Here is a 23,215-nt window from a genome sequence, read left to right as displayed (position 1 = left end):
CATCACAGAGCGGCGACAACATCTGATGTGGAAGCTTTACACACTTTAAATAAAGTATAATATCTCTGGAACAGGAAGGAGCTGCGTTAGAGTCGTTCTTTGTTTTTATAATACCACAGGTTTTACTGCGGTTTTAGCAACGACTACAGTTAAAGGAATAGTTCACCAAGAAATGAATGAAGAAATGATTGTTGACTCAACCTAATGCTGATGAATACTCTGGAGTTGTTTTTTATTCCTCAAAGTGCATCTGGAGACCTGGGAGGCCGGTTCTTAGTCCAGCGAAAACTTTATATGAGAGTAATAAGGCCCAACACAAATAGTCCATAAAACTACACAAAAACCTTGAAATATTCCTCCACACTGCTCGTCCACTGCAATCCAAGTGTCCTGAAGGGAGATAGTCCAGAGTTTACCCGAAACAAAATTCAATCCAGGACTGTTTAGGCTGTAAAAATGTCCTAAATGAGGTAGTTTCCAGTAAACTCTGGACTATCTCCCTTCAGGACACTTGGATTTCAGTGGACGAGCAGTGTGGAGGAATATTAAATGTTTTTTTGTAGTTTTATGGACGTTTTTGTGTCGGGCGCTATTACTCTCATATAAAGTTTTCGTTGGACTAGGAAGGCCTAGGCCTCCCGGGTCTCCAGATGCACTTTGAGGAATAAAAAACTACTCCAGAGTATTCATCAATCAGGATGAAGGTGAGTCACTAATGACTAATAAATTTCATTTTTTGGTGAACTATTCCTTTAATGTAAATGCGTTAGTCCGACTGAAACACCCAGATGATACGATTGGAAACCGGTTTTCTTCGTGACGTTCAACTGGAGCTATGAGCTGTGCATGGATCAACATAAATCTCACTAATAACTAATTAAAAGCTTTATATTAAATTATAAACGAGTTCAAAACCTTTTCTTTTGACTCACTTGTGCAGCTGCTACAGTCACTAAATGTGTCCATGTCCTTGTACCTGCTCTCCAGAACAGTTCATCACGGATCATCTGTTTTAACTCAGCCTGCGGCCTTGGGAACATCTACTACCAGCTTCGTTAGGCTGATAAAAAAAAATGTTTGGTGTTTTTATTGTTCGGCAGAGAACGGCATGTTTCTCTTCTCTAGGACCAGATGTCTAAACGTCGAGGTGTTTAATGTTTCCTTTTCTTCCACAGGAAAACATTACAGTTAAAAGTTGGGATTTCAATTTCACAAACATGTAGTTCAGCTTCGGTTTAAGACAAAGTTTTAAACAGGTTCATCACATTCAGACACACGGGCCGTTAAACAAAGGCTTTTATAACACACCGTCCGGACACAGAACCTGCTCTGAACTCGTGGCCTTGGAGCTGTAGGATGAATATTTCAGCTGTGGCTTCATCTTTTATCAATTAGCTGTCTGAATTTTACACGTCTATAATTATACATGCCAACAGAAATCCTCCGAGACGTGTTTTATCTGTCTTTATCTACAGAGCAGAGAGAGTCTCATGTGAGTTTCATCATCAGGAGAACTGACAAGGAAACACCAGTGATTTAAATTAGCGCTTTTTTTTTGTTTTTTTTAACTACTCCTTTCACATTGTTTGCAGTCTCAGCTGTCACTTTTAACACCATGTGTTCAGCTTCTCTTGTCTCTTCCTGCGTTGCTTTTTGTTTTTTTAAAGTGTGACTTGCACAGTGTGAAATTAACAACAGTGAGATAATTGTAAAAAAAAAAATATGTGGATGCAGCAGCAGTGAGTTCGAGCTGTTTAAAAAAAAACTAAGAAACACTCAACTGAGGAGCAAATGAACCTAAAATTAAAACGAAACACACCGACCGCATCTCATTTGTCGTCTGCCTGCAGAGGACGATTTTTCCGTTTGTGTATGAATTAATTTCAGGACTCAGCAGCTTATTAAAAGATAAAAGATAATATGCAAACACACCAGCAGCAGAGGTGTTGAGAAGGAAAACCTGCACGACTAAACATTTGATTTGGGGACTCGACATGATATATTATTTAGATCTTTTTATTGATAATGGATGAGGACACTCCCAGTTGACAGTTTTCTTAAATACGCCATGTTAAGATGACGTTTAATAAAATACAAATAGACCGACTCTGTGTAGACTAAATATTAGAAACTCAAAAGGTTTAAAGTTTTATTGCAGAGCTGCACAAACTGCATCCTCAAAATCCATCAGCTAACCTGGCCTCTTGACAATAAATTGACATTATAACTTTAATCAAGGTGGGATTTGTTGCTGGTGACGTGCAGCAGAGTGCAATTGTTCTTTTTGTGGCTTTTATTGACCAGAGAAATACAAGAATATTAAAATTATCCTTTAGGTTTGATCATGTTGTAACATGTTCTCCCCTCTGTCACTTTCCCTGTTGCTGTCAAATCCACACTATCGACAGAAACACACATAAGAAGTGAGTTTATACACCACCCTGCCTTTGTGATACCGCCCGGTATCAATAATATGATTGATCATATTGCAACAACAAACTATAAAGGAACGATCCAATATATATATACAGCTCTGGAAAAATTGAGAAACAACTTCAAAATGATCAGTTCCTCTGGTTTTACTATTCATAGCTATGTGTTTGAGTAAAAAAATGAACACTTTTGTTTCATTCTATGACCTACTGACAAAATATCTCCCAAATTGGAAATAAAAATATTGTCATTTAGAGCATTTATTTGCAGAAAATGGCGTTTTCAGTCCTTGTATAATGCAAAGAAAACAAGTTCATATTCATTTTAAAACAACACAACACTACTTTTTAAATTTAGGAAGAGTTTAGAAATCAAAACTGGTGGAATAATCCAAATTTTTAATGGCAGCAGTGTTTTTTTATATTTATTTATAATCTTTCTTCCTCATTAAATATGATTTGGTTCAGGTGATCAGCTAAGTAGAGCGAGGTGTGCTTGTGTTGGAGTTCAATAGACACTGGAATCGATGCCACAGGCCTACATGTAGAAGCTGATTTATTAAGAACATTTTGGAGGGGTCTCTTCTTTATTTTTTCCAGAGCTATATTATTGTATATATATTCTATATATATAGAAATACTACTTATTGACTTTGTATATTTGATCTTTGTCTGTGTTGTGACACATTATACATGCAGAAGCTGCACTGGGTGTTTTTATTTTGGTTCAATCCTCCTCTCTATATGGATTAACACACCACTTTTAATAGACAGACACTTATCTATATTCGCTGTAATATATCTTTTCCGAACAGATGCTCATATCTGGACCAAGTGAGGACACACACACACACACACACACACACACACACACACACACACACACACACACACAGGCTACACATTAACACACACACACACACACACACACACTCTCTCTCCTCCTGTTTCTCCAGTATCTTACCATCCATCCAAATCTTAAAATCTCTTTTTTTTTTAGATGCGTTTCTTTATCCGGTCGGTGGGATGTTTAAATGTTTATTATTATAAACAAACGGCAGCTCGCGGGCACCACCAATAACCTCCGCGCGGACACACTTCAAAAACAAAACTCTGTACTACTACTACACACACACGCACGCACGCACACAGACACACACACACACACACACACACACACTGGGACAGACACACACACGCCGGGGCTCCTCCGCCGGGGTGGGAAGTTGTGTTTCTCCGTTAAATAAGGAGCGAAGAGCCGCCGCTTCTCACCGGCTGCGCTGTTTGATGTGGGAGAAGAGACACAATTTGGAAAAGAGGAGAGAGAGGGAGAGAGAGAGGGAGAGAGAGAAAGGAGGGGGGGAGACGACAGAGAAAACCATCACCGTCGGCCTCCGTAGCCCACTCACCGGGATGTGTCCGAGTTACGATTCCTTTCCTCGGTCGCCAGGCTCCGCTTAAATCTTGAACGTTTCAGTAGAAAGGTTTTAATTTCTTAAAAAAAAAAATTCACAATTCCCCTCTCTCGCTAAACAATCACTCCGCACATCCAAGATGGCTACCAGGAACACCTCCTCCTCCTCCGATGCCCTGTTGGACCCGAGTCCCGCCCACCTCGGCCTGTGATTGGCTCGCCGCGGCCGTTCCCGCTCTCCGATTGGTCGACGCTCGCCGTCCGTCAGAACGGGCTGTTTTTACTACTTCCCGTGCAACTCGCGCCGGGATTGGACAGATTGCAAAGGTGAAAGCCCCCTCCCTACCTCCCTCCCCCTCTGCCGGCCGCAAGGTCCTCTGGGAAATTGAGTTCACCCCTTTCATGGTATTGCCAGCTTATCTTGAGGAGGTTATGGGTTGTTTTTCTTCTCTAATTATACATAAAGAAATGTATAAATAAATACGAATGAATTTTATTTTGAACGTGTCTAAAATTAAAAAACTTGAAAAATAAAAATATATGTATCATGAAATCATAATATGCACAAGTTTGAAAAAGGAAAAGGAAGAAGTATGCACTTCAAAAAAAAGTCCCACCCCTTTCTACTAATCATATTTTATTTATATCTATCCATATCAATATATATATATATATATATATATATATATATATATATATATATATATATACTACACAAATATCTGTATACATATTACATAAATATGGGCTACATTTCCTATAAAACATATATATTCTTCTATATCATTTATTTGCAGTGTTGCAGCAGCAGACAACATAGAAATGTATAGGACAGATAATAAACAGCGGATAGCAATAACAGTAAAAGAATGAAAATAAATAAATAAATAAATAAATAGAAATAAAATAAAAAAGTTCAAATTTTCAGTTAATTACTTGATTGTTTCTTTTCAAATGAAACTAAAATCAAGCTTTATTGTCCCTTTATACTTTATCACACATGGTGGCATTAAAATACACATAAAAACACACTGCACAACTAAGAGAGGGGAAAACAATGAATACACAACAATAAATACGACACATTATGATACATATAGATATACATGGGCAGTATTTACAGTTAAAAACAAAAAGTGCCTTGTTCCAGATGAGGTAAAAGCTGAATTTCATTGTAAAACTACAGTGATCTGCCTCAGATGTGGTAAAAAAAAAACACATATTGACATCTGCAGTTTCCTCTCAGGGTGATTAATGTCGGTATCTCCACATGGATCATCATAATGAGGTGATTTAAGAAAATAAGTGCCATAATTGGCCATTTGACCTTCATTATGATTCATGAAAATCACTAATCTATGGTGGTGGTGGTGGTGGCTGCGATTGAGGAAAACCTGCAGTTATTGATCAGTTTTAAAGGCTTCATTGTGCTGACAGATGCTCTGCTGACCCCCCCCCCCCCCCCCCCCCCCCAATCCCCAAAGGTCACATGGGTCACGTGCTGACCCAGTATTAAGAATATGTTTTCCAATAATCTGTGTTTCTGTCTTTCTTAATGATTTTAATACATTAGCCTAATTCTCAAATACAAGCCATGATTCCAGCAGCGTTATTTATTTCTGCCATGAATTAAACCAAAACCAGAAGATTACACCCATATGTTGATTGTTGGACATTTCATTACAAAGCCATCTGCATTAATCTGCTGCCTCCACTCTCCTCTGATTGGATCCTGGCTGCAGGGATTTGCTCCCATTCAGCCACATGAGCATTAGTGAGGTCCCACAGCGGCGCTGGTAGGTGATATAAGTCCTGATTCACAGTCACAGCGCTGTCAGACGAGGTGAAGGTCGAGGAGGAGGAGGGGGGGGGTCTCTTTCTGCAGAGTATAGACCACGAGTTCCTCCAACAGAAAACCGTGAAAACCAGATTCTTCATGAACCTGACTTTTGAAAGTCAGGGAGGTCTACAATATATTATCAATTTGTTGTTGTCTTATTTGTATCTTGTGTTGTAAAAATCTGACTTGTAGCTACTCTCGATATCATTGAAAAGAAAGGTATACTACTGTATGTATATATATATAAAAAATATTGAATTATACCTACACTAGAGAATAACAATGGAGAACAAAAACATGTGGACAGGATTGTTGGTTTCACCATAGACTGTGTGTGTATGACTGAAAAGGTGTATATGTGTAAAAAGTAACATTTATTACATGTAAAATATATATATTTCATTAAAAGCCTACAGACAGGGGGTTAATATAACATAACCTAACATGATATAACATAACAATTAATTATAATCAATCGTTATATGTTATAGTAGGCCTACTAGGCTATAATTAATTATAATAGACTTGATTCCATTATTTTGTTTTGAGGATTTGCAGGATAATAAATCATGCAAATAAAGATCTATTTTTTTTAATTTCTTTTTTCTTTTTTATACTATGTCACCATAAATACACTATATCCTAGAATTAACAGTGTTTAGATTCCAAACTATAATCTCAGGAATCATCCATCACGTTTCATTGATCCTGTATCAGTCGTTGTAATTCTCGTTTCTTCCACTGGAGGGCGCTGCAGGCTACAAGCTGCTGTGTAACCTACTTGTACAATGACAAACTCATTGAACTCAACAGTGTTTGTAGAATACATGTGATTTTTTTTCTGCATAACCTTGCCTTCAGTTGTTGACCAATACCTTTTTGAACAAATCAGCTGTTCACTGTTCAAACAGACGACACAACCACAAAACAATGAGACATTCAAAGTCATTTATTTTCTCAAATTATGAAACTTTTCGGTGTGATAGACATTATCATTATGTGCAATTTAAATTAAACAAATAACTCAGGCACGAGATGTGAGAACAAACAAACAAATCTTTCAACGATACATCTTACATGTCAGTATATATTTTACAAAACAATCTCAAAGGATTGTGCCTCAAAAAAGGTAAATAAATAATAAACATGCCTCTCTTTTTAAATAGAAAACAAACAAAAATATGAAACAAATAAAGGCCAGTCATTTCTGGGATCTGAAAATATTCCGAAAACAAAAATATTCAACATCTTCAAGAGTTTATTTTTTCCAAAAACCAAAAAAATAAATAAATTGCTACTTAACAACTTTGATACCTGTTCTGTAAAATGTCTTCAGGCCAGAAAAATCAGCTGATGTGTCGTCAAAACATCTTTCAACTACAAAAAACAACCACAAATCTGCATAATAAATAGAAATAAAGATATTTATCTATACAACTACAGCAGCTTTTACTTTTTGTATTCAAGTTTATTTTCCACCTTTTAGAGCTCAGTTCCTGAACCGGTAGGAGATGGGCAGCAGCTTGTGAGTCTTCTTCATGGTCTGGACCTTGGCGTGCGTCGGGTCGTCCATCGTCTTGTAGCAGCGCCGGGCGTAATCCAGGAGCTTCTCCTTCGACGCCTCGAACTCTCCGACCTCCATCACCTGCAGGAACATCAGCGTCGGGATTCATCAACGTGGAGATTTAAATCAGTGATGATGATGGAGAAGATTAAATGTCAACAGCTGGTGGTCAACAACGTCCTCTCGTCTTATACAAGAGACAACAGTCAAACACTGATGGTTACATATTTGTTTCCTGAACAGAACAGAAGTGAATTTATTGTATTGGAAAATTAATATTCAAATTAGGACAAACCACCAAAGTAACTAAATAATAAACATCTGGCCAGACATAATGTCCAGGTCTGAACCATAATACTATATCCACATCTGAGCAGATTCTGACTGGATGTGGATTCACTATCTGACCTGTCTAGGTGTCTACTGTCCAGACTGAAACTGTGGCCAGAGGAAAAAACAAACATCTGGTTTTAGGAGAGGCCGGATTTGTTTTTCTATCTGTGCAAACCTTACAGTAGGTGAATGGACCTGTGTGTGAGAGCAGAGATAATGGACCTGATAGATTTTCATGTCCACCAGAGGACAGTAGATTTGGAAACTTTGTTTTATTCTATTCTATTCGTTCCATCATTGACAACAAGCTTGCATTTGGTGAAAACACTGACAGGATTTGCAAAAAGAGTCAGCAGCGACTTTTCTGCCTAAGAAAACTTGCAAAATTTGGTATTGACAAAACTCTGATGACCCTTTTTTACAAGTCCTATATTGAGTCAGTTTTGATATTTTCTTGTATATGTTGGTTTGGAGGTCTGAATGTCACCCACAAGAATGCCTTAAATAGAATTGTGAACATAGGCAGCAAAATTATTGGTTCACAGCAGAGCAATCTCTCTGTTCTTTACAACAGGCAGGTGGTGAAGAAGGCAAATTCGATCTTGTTTGATCATTCTCACCCCCTTCATCAACAATTTAAGCTTCTCCCCTCTGGCACCCGCTTTAGCTTCCCCCCAGTCAGAACCAACGGATACAAACACTCATTCACCCCCACAGCTATCACCCTCCTTAATGCGGGGAAAAGGAGGTAGTCACGCAGTCACTTTGTTTTGCACTTTTATTTATTTATTTATTATGGTTATGTCCATGTATTTTTTAGATTTTGATCGATTGTTGTTTTATCTTCTTCTGGATTTTTATAGTGGCTTGTTGCTTTTCACCTGCCATCATTGTTGTAGTGCTGTGTTCCTTGTCTCTTTGTCTCTCTATGTCCTTGTTGCCTGTCATGTATTTTAAATGTTGAAGCAGTTGCTGCAAAACACTTGCCCGTTTCGGGACAATAAAGGAATTTACTTTACTTTACTTACTTACTTACTTACATGTTTGTAGCTTTGGATTAATTTACTAATTTACGGAGGTGTATTGCATTCACTTGGAAAAAAAGCTCTGTTTTTCAGAGTAATATTTTTCCTGTTTTTTGGATAATTTTTTTGGACTTAACGTGATTTCAAAGTCAAAATGAAGAGTTCATTTGCAAAAGCAGATAAATGCCATTTTGAAAAAGATGAGCTGATGCTTTCAAATTATTCTTTGCATAGTGTTGTTTTCAATAAAGCTTTATTTTTTTGAGCTACGTCTGTTTTGTTATGTCTCATCTCCTTGGTCAAAGCCACTCAACTTTGGTTTGACTGATATCACCTGGTGTAAATAAAACAAATTTTTCTTATTTTCACTATGTTCCCTGTAAATTCAGATTGATATTGAAAGGAGACTATACCTGTCACTCAGAAAATATCGGAGCAGTCTGATGTAGCACCTTTATTTTGAAATTAGTCCTGATTAATTATTCCAGAAAAACAGAGCTGAATGCAACATGCTTCCGTACTAACTAACTAACATGATAAAAGTTTCTCAACATGTTTTCAGCTTTGTTCACACACCTGAACCAGATCAGTTCCCTAACTACGTCAGTGTCACCTCACCGATACAACAGTGTAATTTGGAAACTTAACAACTCAATGTCTGCAAAATGCTGTAAACTTTGTGTTTGTTTTTATATATGAATATGAATATGTTCTTATTCAGAGTCATATTTTTATAACATTAAACTATTTAACAATGCATGAAAATAGTAGTTCATGTGTAGGAGCAGGACATGAAGGAGGTTTTAGATGTTTCAGACCTTCTCCGGAGCGACCAGCAGCAGCTCAGCGATCGGGGACGTGGAGGCCATGGTGTTCCTGTCGACGCCGTGGATCTGGAAGGCTCTGGACATGCTCCTGACCCGCTGGTAGGTGGACAGGATCTTCTTATAGCGGATCAGGACACCGTCCGGGTCTTTGACTGGACAGAGAGAGAGAGAGAGTGGAGAGGACAAGAGGTTATCTCTGTGTAGGGATAGTTCAACATTTTGGCAAATTGGCCCATTGCCATAATCCCTATAGTCATAGCAGTAGGTTCATTACCTTTAATTGTCGGTGCAAGCTATTTTTAGAACGGCGGAGCAGAGCCGTGAGCTGCTCAGAGCTACGCTACAGAGGCTCATGGGATTTCTTGGTTTCCCTCATTAAACTCATCAAATACACAATCCAACAACTCCACAACGCTCTGGTGGACAAGTTGTGACCTGCACATTCACCACGCTATGAGATAATAACAGAACGTTACCACACAGAGTTGTTTTAGAGGGAAATACAGAGACTGCTTGATGAAAAACTGCCCCTGAAGGCAACGTGCATCAACGGTTTTGCATGAATTTCCCTCTAAAACAACTCTGTCTGGTAACGTCCTGTTATTATCTCATAGTGTGGTGAATGTGCAGGTCACAACTTGTCCACCAGAGCGTTTTGGAGTTGTTGGATTGTGTATTTGATGAGTTTGATGAGGGAAACCAAGAAATCCCATGAGCCTCCATAGCGTAGCTCTGAGCAGCTCGCGGCTCTGCTCCACCGTTCTAAAAATAGCTTGCACCGACAATTAAAGGTAACAAACCTACTGCTATGACTATAGGGATTATGGCAATGGGCCAATTTGCCAAAATGTTGAACTATCCCTTTACTCACCCCTCTGTCTCTCCCTCCCGTGGGTGATCCTGAAGATCCTCCTCATCTTCATCCTCGGCTCGCCGCTCCCTCGCGCTCGCCCTTTCTTCTTCCTCTTCTCCGCGGTCGAGTCCTCGTCCTCCTCGACCTCCTCCTCCTCCTCCTCCACGTACTCGTCCTCCGTGTAGTAATTATCCTCCTCCAGGTGAAACTCCTGTTTGACTGGACGCCGTGAGAAGTCAGACAGAGATAATTCAGATATACTCGGAGTGCAACTAGAGGAGACTGTGTTGTAAGTTCTTCTAGCCAGTCTGCATTTTCTATTAGGGCTGCTCATGAATGGAACTCTATTCCAACTCACATTAGAAACATTTCAAATTATGCCTCCTTTAAACACTTTTTTTTTTTTTTAAAGTGGCTAATTAGTGGTCAAGGCTGTGAACATTAAATTTCCCGTTATGTTGTCTGTCAGTGTATTAATTGTCTCGTATTGTTGCTTTTTGTGCATGGCTTCTAATGTGTTTAATGTTATAATGTGATTGTGTCTTGTGTACTTTTTTTATTTTTATGTTGATGTTGGTGTTGCTGCTTAATGTTGCTTCTGTTTTGTCTGTAGCGGCTGCTGTTTGAGTTAAGTTTTATGTTAGTTTGTGTGTGTATGCATGGACCTTCACTGAGCTCTCTGTCTTTTGTCCACTATTCAGCTTGTTAATCATTGAATGTATTATTTGTATGTTGATAATCAAATTTTTTTTAATTTCTTTTAGGGTGACTTTTAACATCAGTCCAGGGACAACAGATGCAAAATAGCCTTTCGCCTAATTCTGCCATGTTTACATTTGTTTAAATGTTTTTATTAATGTGCAATGTCCCTGATCCTTAAACCTTTAAATAAATTTAAAAAAATAAAAAAGATATGATGAAGACACACTTTCTCTCCCTCTCTCTCTCACCTGGGATGGCGGTGGCCCGGCGGGACCGCGGTCCGGGACCCGGGAGGCGTTTGAGGGTCATTCCCGACCTGGTTGTCATGGGTGACGGGGGTGAGGGAGAGCTGGCGGGCTGGGTCTTCACGCTCCGCTGGGGGTCGACACCCCACTCTGCAGATGATCAGAATAAGATTCATAACGAGTGAGGAGGGGGAAAAAAAAAACACAAGAAAATAGAATATTTCAAAGTACAGGTTGATATTTCTGCACAAAAACTGAACTCTAGTCACATAAAACAAGCTGCTTTTGATCAATTATTAGATTTGACTGTTAAAACTTTTATGTTTTCCCATAACTCATTTGTTTCTAGATTAATTACCTGCTGTTACTGTTATTTATCTGCTGTTATTCATCATTTACTGCATCATACAGTGGCCCTGAAGGCTCAAACACACTGCAGTTCATGCAAAGACAAAAACTTCAGAAATTCAGAAATTCAGAAAATAACTTTATCACTTTAACGACACTTGAGCGGCAAAAACTCAACAACAACACTAGTGTTTGTGAGGGACACTAAAAAGTGGCGGACCAGTCTGGTGACGCTTTACTTCCTTAGTGTGATTTGACAATAAGATGAGTTTGTTTTGTTTATTATAACATAAATATCACATCGTATTATTACAAATATGTACATTTAGCTTAGCGTTAGCCTTTAGCTTGGTCCGTCACTTTTTTTTAGTCCCCAGGAAAACTTCTATTGTGAGTTTTTGCAGCACATTTGTGTGTCTACAGTTATACAGTATTATCATCTTAACTGTGCTTTACTTCTGTCTGTATCTATTTCACCGTTACATTAAGGTATAGGGGTGACATGACTGAGGTGTAGAAAATTGTCCATAAAATATACGATTCCACAGTGGAGCTGGTTGTTAGATATGAAGAAGAAGAGGGAAACTCCGACCAAAAAGGTGTCGTTGTGACAAAAGAAAACGTTTTTTTTTGCACTTAGGGCTGTAAAAGTACGGAACGAGCTATCTGAGGATGTAGTGCAGCTCCGTCAGTAAACTCTTTTTAAAAAAAGACTAGATTTACTAGACTAGACTAGTTTTGCTGCAGCTAATGACTGGAACACTATTCAAAACACCCTCAAACTTACTGTCCTCACATCACTCACAGTCTTTAAACAAAATTTGCAACAAATTACCTGTTGAGTAGGCCTACTTGTCACGTCTCACTGTTTTCACTTCTATTGCATTGTATTTATTAATTGTTTATTGTGTATTTTATATAACGTTGTTTTTTTATTTTTAGCATCCCCTCCCCCTCCCCCTCCCCCTCCCCCCTCAAAGAGCCTTTGCTCTTTAATTGGTTCAGGCTGCATTTGTAAATAAGAAATTGTTCTTAATTGCTTGCCTGAGTAAATAAAGGTTAAATAAATAAATAAAATAAAGATCATTTCTGGTCAAATAAGGATTTTTTTTAAATATAATTATAATGCGAGGTTATGAAATTGTAGCCTTTGTTTGTGTGGGAGATTATTTTTCGGAGTATTCTGATATACAGTATGTACTTAAAGCAGAAGTGAGTGATCCGGTCGTTTTCGCTAATGCTGCGTTCCAGGCAGGCTTTTGAAATCGTAAATTACAGCTTCAAGTCACAACTTACGACTTTGTAGCGTTCCAGGCAACCCACTCGTGTTTTTCCGACCTGTTTTACCGGTGAAAGTCACTATAACGGCCACTCGTAACTTCCGACCGGTGAACTCGTACCAGATCGAACTGGTACCACTTCACGGTCGGAAAAATACGAGTTTCCTTGAACGCACCATAACAGTCCTCGTCCCTACGTCGCCACATTCACGGCGTTCCTTGGCTGCACACACAGCCCTGCATGCCGTTCTCTCTCCTCATTGGATAAAAACTGTAGGATACGATAAATGTTTTCTCCTCGACGCAGAGCAGAGCAGAGGGACTGACAGACCCGTGTTTCAGTCCAAACACTCTATGTAAGTGATTGCTGTCGGAAGATATAACTATTTAAGACTTATATTAACACAAATATATCACTCACTTCTGCTTTAAGTGATATTACGTATGGGTTATTGAAGTTTCTATTGGTATATATTTGTGTTTATTTTCTGTATGTTGTCATTATTTTGAGTCTGATGTAGAGGATCTATATCCTGGATCAGATGTATTTTCATTAAATTTCATCAATTTATGTTTTCTCAGCTGCTACCTGGTCTGTTACATTTATATTTCAGATCTATTTATAGTTTTAGTAACCTACAAAGTTGTTGTGTTTTTTTTTTATTTGCCTTCATTGTTTATATAACCACTGCTTGCTCCCCTCCACCTCCTCCTCCACTCTCCCTTCCTCAACCTGCCGAACCGATCACTGATCGATCCTCTGTTATTGCTGATAAAAGAAAAATGGCATAAAAGGGCTCTCACACCATCCCAACAAGTAATTTGTGACTTTGTGATATGCCAAGCTACAAGATGAGACTGTTGTTCACTCATGACGGATAAATATGGACACATGTGCAGACACACACGTAATCTGTACTGCCTAGAGCTAAACTTCAGCTCTGTATACTACTGTACCTACTGCTGTAACATGTTATGTCAAAATGTCATAAGTAAAATAATGTTATGTCAAAATGTAAAAAGCAAAAGAAAAGAAAAGATACGATAAAGATTTTATTCTGTGGGTAATGGGGGCGGGACTAGATAAGCTTTAGCTTCTCCCGCTTTCCCTTTCGGCCATGTGTACTGTATTACTTGAACTAAGATGAAGTGTGATGATGATGATTTAAATTGACATGCCCGAAATAAACAAATAAATAAATAATATTGATCGGCCTCGCTGCATGATGCCCCTCACCGTCCGGAGTCCTCAGGCTGACGATGAAGCGGTCCAGCTGGCAGCGCAGGAAGTTGCGCTCCTCCTCCAGCTCCTCGATGCGCTTCTGCAGCCAGGCGTTCTTCTCCAGGGCGACGTACAGGTGTGCCCGCAGGTTCGAGACCAGGATGAACGGGCTGTACTGAGGGTGGGGAAGCTCCGACGCCACCGGTTCTGCAGGAAAAAAAAAAAAAGAAAAGAAAAAGAGGACGTGAACTTTGTTACCGATACATTATCGTGGAGGTCAGGTGTAGTAGACGACGTGGCGTACCGTCCATCATCTGCTGGCCCTGGTTCAGGTGGTAGGTCGGAGGCCGCTCGATGCTCTCCTCCAGGGGGAAAGAGACCTCGTAGGCGTCCAGATACAACCCTCCTCCTCCTCCTCCTCCTGGGGCAGAGGAAGAAGACTGGGGCATGTAGTCCTCTGATAGACAGGACAACAGAGAATAAAAGCCAAACACTGTTACATATCATTTTAACCATCAAATACAGTGTAAAATACAGTGTCTTGCAGCTGATATGGGCCAATTAAAGTCTTATTTAACATGTGCATCTACTGTTGCATCAATCAGAGCTGCAGCAGCAGAGAAACTTTCAGGCATTTTACTGCAAAAAGTTGTTCTTCATTTTACGCTTCAGTTTCGGCTTATCAATAATGATTAGTACTTAGGAAATAGGAAAAGATGTGATCCACCTGTGCAACCTGAAAAATATTCAAAAATGATGGTAGAAAATATTCATAGCAGTTCTTCAGAGGTTTAGTGTTTGTCCTTTTCACAGCTCAAGATGTTGAATATCATTTTAACCATGTATTGCAGCTGATATAAGCTAATTAAAGTCTTATTTAACATGTGTATCTACTGCTTCCTCTTCTAATTCCATCAGAGCTGCAGCAGTAGAGAAACGTTCAGTCATATTACTGCAAAAAGTTGAATATTTTCTGGTTCCAGCTTCTCCTACATGATGATCTACTGCTTGTTTTCTTCATTTAAATTAAATACGCTTCAGTTTTGTTCACTGTCAGGATGTCGCTTATCAATAATGGTTAGTTACTGATCATAGGAAAAGATGTGATCCACCTGTGCAACCTGAAAAATATCCAAAAATGATGGTAGAAAATATTGATGAAAGTTCCTCTGAGGTTTAGTTTTTGTCCTTTTCACAGCTCAGAACCAACAAGTGAAATAAAACAAGGTCAAATAGAAAAACGTCCTATTTGCGAAGTTGAGGTCAAGATTAATTGCAACAAACAAGATCACAACATGGACAAACGCAATGTTTAAATCAGAGGAGCTGAAGGTTAAGATGTGTCACAACATTGTTGTGCATCGTCAGCACCATAATTGTTGTGTGTTGCTACACATGAAACAAGTTATATTCTTAAGACATGTGTTTGGTAGGAGAACAAACACTTTAGATTGTCAAATTGATTGATATTAAGTAAAAGTGAAAAATAGTTCTGCCCAATATTGCATGAGTTATTCCTGCCTTTAGTGGGATAAATTGTCTTTACAAATCAATTATCTCCCCAGTTAATCAATATCACAGGTTCTGCAGTGGACTCAGCCATAATAACAACTAATAATAGACTAATTCGTTGTTAATCACACAGTGCTTCTGCTTCAGATGCATTAGATAGTGGAGGCAAATGTGTAGCCTATATCTACTGCTCTTGCACTTCTTGTTGGACGCAATCTGCATTTCGCTGCCTTGTCTTGACATGCGCAATGACAATAAAGTTGAATCAATCAATCAATCAATCGAAACACATGGAGGTGGTTGAACAAACAGAGCATCAGTAAACCAGTCATAGCACAGAGAACAAGGGTTTAAACTAAATCACATTATGACTCAGAAATGCGGCCTGAAACTGACTGATCTCATCGATACAATCAATACTTCGACGATAAATAAGTTAAATTTGAACCTTTAAAAAAAAAAAAAGTATTCTTATCCTTTCTCCTGCTACTCACACTCTCCTCTTAATTAATTACCTTAGCCTATCAATACAAAACACACATCCACACACACAGAAATCAATATTTGCTAATTGTCATTTAAATGCATGAGTCATTTAGTAGCTACGTGATGCACAAGGTGTTTGCGCCACGTTAAGTTAACGTCGCTGTTACCTGGCGCCTCACTTCTCTCTCGGCTGTCCGGGGGGTTCATGGCCGAGGACGGGACTCGGACTCGGATGTTTGGATGATGAATGAACTCGTTATTATTATTTTGTCCTCGGCGGCTCGGCTCCGTGTCCGGTTATACTTCAGTAATAGGACGTGAGGCGACGCCGAGCTGCTGCTGCACGAGAACGACTCCCCGCTGCAATTACCTGATTATAAGTGGCGTCACCAACAGGTGCTCTCTCTCTGCTGCTCCGCGTGCAGCCAGCACTCACGTTAGTCTGCGTCACACATGCGCAGAACGGAGCACGCGGAACATAAAGCTCAGGCTGAAAAGTTTTTTTTCTCTCTTTTCGTTTCAACTTTATTCACAAAAACACACAGAATCAGTCTATGAACACTGGTGGAATAATAAAAAAAAAGACGATAAAGCACTAGCCTTCCCCCAAATAATACATATTTTATTATTAGGCTACTACGTCATTTACCGTTTTTAGGCTACATATAATCACGACCAAACAGTATTAAAGGGACAGTAGTCTTTAATTCAATATCTTTATTGTCCACAATGTGGAAATTTGTCTTTGGCTTCACCACATAAAATACCACATGAGATCACACAATAACACAAGAGTACACATTAAATAAATAACATGTCATTCAATACACAAAGAAAAAGTAAAAGAGTAAAAAAAAAAAAGGTGATCTAGGCTACATGGCTCTAAAATCTTATTTAAAATAAAAAATAGGCTAAGCCTAAAAGAAAGACAACAACAATAAAATCCAATACAATGCCTAATATTTTATATTTTAAAAATATAAAATCTGTCTGCTATAAAATCTGTTTTTGTTTCTATGATGTTTTCATAGATTTATGTCCGAATATGTAAAATCATAGAGGAAAGAAGATCTGTCTGACCGGAAGTGCGTCACCAGAGGGGCGGGGCGCAGGTGAAGCAGGTAAAGGCGGAAACACGAACTCCGCGGTGAAAAAAGAAAAGGAGGAAAGAAAAGTGAAAAATTGAAGAGTTTTCTGCGACTGAACGGAAAACCAAAATACGTGAGTGAAACAGAAAGTGCAGGCGGTGAGAAATGATGTGTTTAGTCCGAGTTTACTGTGATAATGAGACAGATTGACCCGGTTCGGCTCTGGTTCGGTAACTGTGGCGGTGGCTGCTTCAGGGACACGAGTAAAACTCTGGATTATCTAAAGTTGGTAGGGAAAAAAAGGGCCGAGAAATTAAACTTATATTATCACGTAAAACAATTTTAGATCGACAAATTCACATGTGGAAATAGATTAAAGAAAACGAACGAACAAACAAAACAGCAGCAGTGATAATCTCAAGAACAAACATGTAGCCTAATATTTAGGAAAGAAACTGTGAAGCTGGAAACAAATAGGCTCCCTGTGAATATCTTCAAAACATTCAGAGTTAATGAATCAGCGGTATTGATATAATCAACCAGCACTATTGTAGGCCTACAGTTATTTTTGTGTCTATATTTCATTCAACCTCATTAGTGTGAACTGGTTTAATGTTAATTACCCTCCATCGTCACAACTGTACAAATAGCCGAACTGAATCCACCAGTAAACATGAGAATCTTTGTTTTCTTTTCTCAACGTACAATAATGACGCTGCAAACCTCTCATTGCAACCTGTAGTAAATGTAGTAAATCACTTTACTGTGGTTCTTACTCAGGGTTTCAACTCACATTCAAAATTAATTCACCATTACTTTCTCAGTGTTTTCAGCTGACTAAATCATAATCACCTTCCATATGCTGTTTTAGATACAATAAATAGTGAATAAACAGTAACAGCCTTTAAAGGTGCATATTTAAAAGACAATTCCAGGCAAATTCAACATGGGGCTTTATCGTTTCCTAATATTTTAGGTCTAAAAGAATGAATCTGAAGATGTTATTTCTTTTTAAATGCTCCTGTTATACAGTAGTTCTGTCTGTCCACGCATCGCCACAGCAGCGCATTATGGGAGCTGATGGATTTACATCCCACAAAACCACAATTTTTTTGTTTCACAGAAAACATATCCACTAATAATGTTATAATTTACATTGTGAACCTGTTTTTGAAGCGATACATCACACTGATACTCATGAGACTGCTGTTTTTACTGCTTATTGTTTTGTGTTTATCTGATGTATCATTAATAGGAAGTGTCAAAATATGAGATTGTATAAAAGATGGCAGTGAATCTGTAAAATTCATACTGATTAACACTTGTATCTTTTATATTTTGCACTATTTTACATTTTTGTGTAGCAATAAACTCAAAATCTTAACTCAGAGGAAACGCATAGTTGGACACAATCAAGACTTGTGTCAGGATGTCATAAAGTAACAAACATGATACTGACTGACATCTTTACATTTGCACATTTCAGTGCCTCATCAGTTATTGGTAATCAATATATTCTGACTCTGACACTGTGTTTCCCCTCAGCTCCCGTCACCATGGCCCTGTGTGACGGCCTGTCCCACTGTAAACTGGCTCTGGTCTTCGCCGTGTTACTGGACTTACTGGGCGGAGCCGCTCTGCTGCTCGGGGTCTTCGCCCGTCTGGAGATCAAAGGACAGGACTTCGGAGACTTACTGGTCTATACTGGTACGTCTGTCCTGGGACTCACTTTTCTCCTGTGTTATCAAACTTTATCTGTGTTAAATTAAACAAAAATACAAAGTAACAGATGATAAATCAACTGAAATATTATTTAACAGCTCCTTAGTTGTTTGACATCCTGTTTTTCTTTGTTTTGTGTGATAATAAACTCAATTTATTTGGTTTTTAAACTGCAGATCACACAAAAGAAGCAATTTTAATGTGTTTTATTTGGCTTAAAGGGAAATTTTTCACCATTTTGTGACATTTTCTATAAAGTGAAATAAAATGAAATGAAAGAATAATCTCTAGATGTATTGGACATAAAAATGACACTGAAATAACAAACAAAAAAGACAATATAGAGATACTAGAAAGTTTTTACATACAGAGTTGTTTTAGAGGCAAATACAGAGACTGCTTGCCGAAAAACTGCCCCCCCCCCCCCGGGAACGTGCATCAGCGGTTTTGCATGAATTTCCCTCTAAAACAACTCTGTCTGGTAACGTTGTGTTATTATCTCATAGCGTGGTGAATGTGCAGGTCACAACTTGTCCACCAGAGCGTTTTGGAGTTGTTGGATTGTGTATTTGATGAGTTTGATGAGGGAAACCAAGAAATCCCATGAGCCTCCGTAGCGTAGCTCTGAGCAGCTCACGGCTCTGCTCCGCTGTTCTAAAAATAGCTTGCACCGACAATTAAAGGTAACGGACCTACTGCTAAAACTATAGGGATTATGACAATGGGCCAATTTGCCAAAATGTTGAACTATTACTAATAAATAAATGATCAATAGTTGATAATTAATACTGATCAGTGACTCTGACTTTAACCCCGTGTGTGCAGGAGCGCTGCTGGTGCTCATGTCTCTGGCCGGCTGGGTGCTGTGGTACAGCGGCAACATCGACGGTCTGACGGCCAAGAAGGATCTCGGACACATCGGCAGCACCGTCGACCGGATCGCCCGCAACCTCAGCCGCAAGATCCGCACCTACAGGAGCTACCACTGAGACAGGAAGTCACGGGTACCTTTCACAGTAAAAGTCTGAACTGGTCATAGCAGCTATGTGTTTGTCAGTATTAGTACGAGACACTGAATCAAACTCTGGTCAGAGATATTTCACACTGTCAATAAGTCGAAGCGTTACAAAACCAAACTGATCAAACTGTTACTGTTTCAATGTGAGTTTTATGTTTTTATTTTTTTAGTGTTTCTATGTGACTCGGTAAAAACTAAAGATTTCAATAAAAGCCTTTTTATTCATCACAAACACGTCTGCTTTATTAACAGTGTTGGATCAGCTCTGTTCATAAACAGGTGTAAACTCACACTTTTTAATATTTAACTGCCACATTAACAAAGCAGCAAATCATCACAGTACAAATACAGACAACGAAACATACTGTGTATTTAAGATTATGTAATACATCACTGTTGTATTGTGTAGCATAATGGATACATATTGATTAAACATTATCATTACACACCTGTCACACTATATGGGTTACTCAGAGGTGGCAAAAGTACTCATATTCTGTACTTAAGTAGAAGTACAGATACATGTGTAAAAAATTACTCTGGTAAAAGTAGAAGTACTGATTCAACTCCTTTACTTAAGTAAAAGTAAGAAAGTACAGGCTCTAAAATGTACTTTCAAAGTAAAAGTAAAAAGTAAAAATGAATTTTTGCCGTTAATGAAACCTACATCATTTGATCATTTTGTTAAACAAAAAAAGTTCAGCCAGAATAATCAAGATTGAACTGATCAGAGGCAGTGGTTCCCAACGTTTGGGCCGCCACAGACTCTCACTAAATAATAATAATAATAATTTTTAAACAGCTTCATCACCTCTCTTCTCTGTCAGTCAGTCCACCTGCCCAAACCGTCTTTGACCTGCCGTCTCTCTCGCGTGCGCGCGCACATACACACAGACACGGGCGCATGGACAGGTTGCGCTTTGCCGCTCGTAAACGGTAAATGCGCTGATTGTACGGTGTTCAAACCAACCCCCCCCCCCGTCGGATAGTCAGACCACCATCGCTTCCTTCCTCCATGCTGCTGCCTCCATGTCGCTGCTACAGTACAAGTTGGTAACTCGGTTCTCTCTCTACCGCCCCCCCTCCCTCCTCCCTCTTCTTCTCCCTCTTTCCCTCTCTAGTTCGTCACGTCTTTTACCGGTGCTTTTACGTCGTGTCAAAAAAAAAAAGTAACGAGCCTGTTTTTACAATGTAAGGAGTAGAAAGTACATATTTTTGCGTATAAATGTAGGGAGTAAAAGTAAAAAGTCATCAGAAAAATAAATACTCAAGTAAAGTACAGATACCTGAAAAATCTACTTAAGTACAGTAACGAAGTATTTGTACTTCGTTACTTGCCACCTCTGGGGTTACTATATACTTAGATATTACTATTCCATTATCCATTAGTGCTTTCATGTCTTATTGTAAGTTTCTTACTTCATTATTTCACACCTGGGTGCGTATCTCGTGTTTGTGTCACATTTACATTAGGTACACATAAATACACAAAACTTACAAAGCTATGGTGATCAGTAGAACATATATTATGCTTATAAAACAAGAAAAAAAAGAAAAAAGAAATTGTGAATTATGACAGAAGTCAGTACTATGATTTCTGATTTTAATCTCTGTTGCTGTAGTTACTTCTTTTCACTTCAAAAACTAAGTATGTGATGATCCCCCATTTGTTTGCATGACCAGCACTGACCTCTACTGGTGACAGATGTGAAGTACAGCAACTTCAGTGACTCATCTTTTTATCTGTGGACAGAGCAGGAGCAGAAAGACACAACATTAATGAAGCATATCATACATCACACACTATATATTTTACTTGAGAATGAGGCTTCCAGCTGAAAAATAGGGAAGCACAAATTACTTAATGAGACATTCAGTGTATTCCACTGGAGGACAGACTTAGAGTTTTAGTAGAATAAGAACAAAGATTAACTTTAAAATGGTTTACAGAAAACATGGGAAAAAACAAAACAAAAGAAAACTGGAGGCAGATTCTCCATCCTGCACCAAGGAACCTCTATTTCTCAATGGTCTGACTGGAGTCATGTGAGTGCCAAAAATAATGTAATTCACTTAGTTTGATCCCTTTATAAATCCTCATCATTTCCCCTCTTGCTGTGGACAAATTTATCTGAGTCGCCCTGGTTTGTTCAGCTCCAACGATGTGGAAAACCGAATAAATCTGCTTGATTATTATTTTCCACAACATGTTTCCTGAATTCACCTCTGAGCTTTAAGGCCCTGACAAAGACGCCGGTCGCTGTCGATGTCCGTTGACATCTCAGTGAAACCCCCCTCCTCTCCCCCCGATGCCTAAACCCCCCCACGACCTCCATTCAGAGATCTTGTCGTGACGAGGGTATTCCTCCACAGTCACTGCTTGTAGTCGTGGTAACAGGATTATGAGATGGTTATCCTTTGACAAGTCTCAAATACAAACGGTCCTGAGAGACTTAACGAAGCCCGACAGGATCTGTACGGATAAAGTCGTTAAAATGAACCATGTCTACTTTTTCTTTTCTTTTTTTTTTTTACAAGTAGGCCTACCTTCTCTACAAGAAAATAACAAACGTGTAACCATTTTACATTTTTAAGATGATTTTGTGATTCAAATTTTTTTGAGTTGCACTTGGAAGTTGGAATTTCCAAACTCAGAGTTGGGGTTTTAATCTTGAATGCCCCGTTAAGTCAAAGATCTCCAATGGCAGCCGACTACTTACGTCACACTCTGCAATTTTACTGTTTATCTTATTTCTCTGGTAAATGTTTCACATTAAAGTCAGCCATGTATAGTAGCCTACTGTTAAATTCTAATACCTAGACATTTTCCTAAGCTTTTTGTAGATTGTTGTTCAATCAAAATAGTATTGCTAACAATGGCTAGCAGTAGCTAATGGCTCATTTGTTGCAAGTTTGTACGTCTTTTTAACAAAAATGTTGAAACTGTTTGCATTGAAATTTAACATTTACAGCTATGAAATCGTTATATTTTTGTTTTGTTACATTAATTGTCAATTTTTCCGACTTCCATGTTTGTTTTTTTAAACCAGAACGTGCTCAACTGGGAGGTGACGTCATTCCTGAGCTCCAACTTCCGTGGCCAACAACTCCACCAATGAGGGTTGTAAAGTGTCATATCTTCTACCTCCACATGATTGACGCCCCCAAACTTTTCTCTATTTAAAGATGTCTTCATCTTCATCTGATCTGATCTGAGGAGCCACCCGTGACGGCATCTAGATTAAACTTTACTTCTCTGAGAATAGATTTCTAAAGGTCAGGCCTGTAAAGACCTTTGATGATA

The 23,215-nt window shown here is 38.7% G+C and overlaps 3 protein-coding genes across 3 annotated transcripts in view; 1 reads left to right on the top strand and 2 right to left on the bottom strand.

Moving 5' to 3' along the window:
- The window catches only part of LOC310993871 (CCR4-NOT transcription complex subunit 3-like), a 37,551-nt gene extending 33,561 nt beyond the window's left edge, over positions 1-3,990 (bottom strand). Inside the window, exon 1 of the mRNA XM_083982354.1 lies at positions 3,842-3,990. The gene's annotated coding sequence lies outside the window, so the exon portion shown is untranslated. The remainder of the gene's footprint in view (positions 1-3,841) is intronic.
- Positions 3,991-7,175: 3,185 nt separating this feature from the next.
- LOC310993870 (coiled-coil domain-containing protein 106-like) lies at positions 7,176-16,290 on the bottom strand (the record flags this gene model as incomplete). The annotated part of the gene is made up of 7 exons (XM_083982353.1): positions 7,176-7,331; positions 9,427-9,587; positions 10,307-10,507; positions 11,239-11,385; positions 14,101-14,292; positions 14,390-14,542; positions 16,251-16,290. The coding sequence occupies 7 exons, from the start codon at positions 16,288-16,290 to the stop codon at positions 7,176-7,178; spliced, it is 1,050 nt and encodes a 349-aa protein (XP_083838479.1).
- Positions 16,291-17,217: 927 nt separating this feature from the next.
- On the top strand, positions 17,218-20,008 carry tmem238a (transmembrane protein 238a). Its single transcript, XM_083981751.1, has 3 exons — positions 17,218-17,304; positions 18,717-18,878; positions 19,719-20,008. The coding sequence occupies exons 2-3, from the start codon at positions 18,728-18,730 to the stop codon at positions 19,880-19,882; spliced, it is 315 nt and encodes a 104-aa protein (XP_083837877.1). The 5' UTR covers positions 17,218-17,304; positions 18,717-18,727; the 3' UTR covers positions 19,883-20,008.
- The last annotated feature ends 3,207 nt before the right edge of the window (positions 20,009-23,215 follow it).

The sequence above is a fragment of the Trachurus trachurus genome, assembly GCF_905171665.1.
Source record: "Trachurus trachurus genome assembly, chromosome: 11".
Taxonomy (NCBI): Eukaryota; Metazoa; Chordata; class Actinopteri; order Carangiformes; family Carangidae; genus Trachurus; species Trachurus trachurus.
This window is presented reverse-complemented; position numbering and strand designations above follow the sequence as displayed.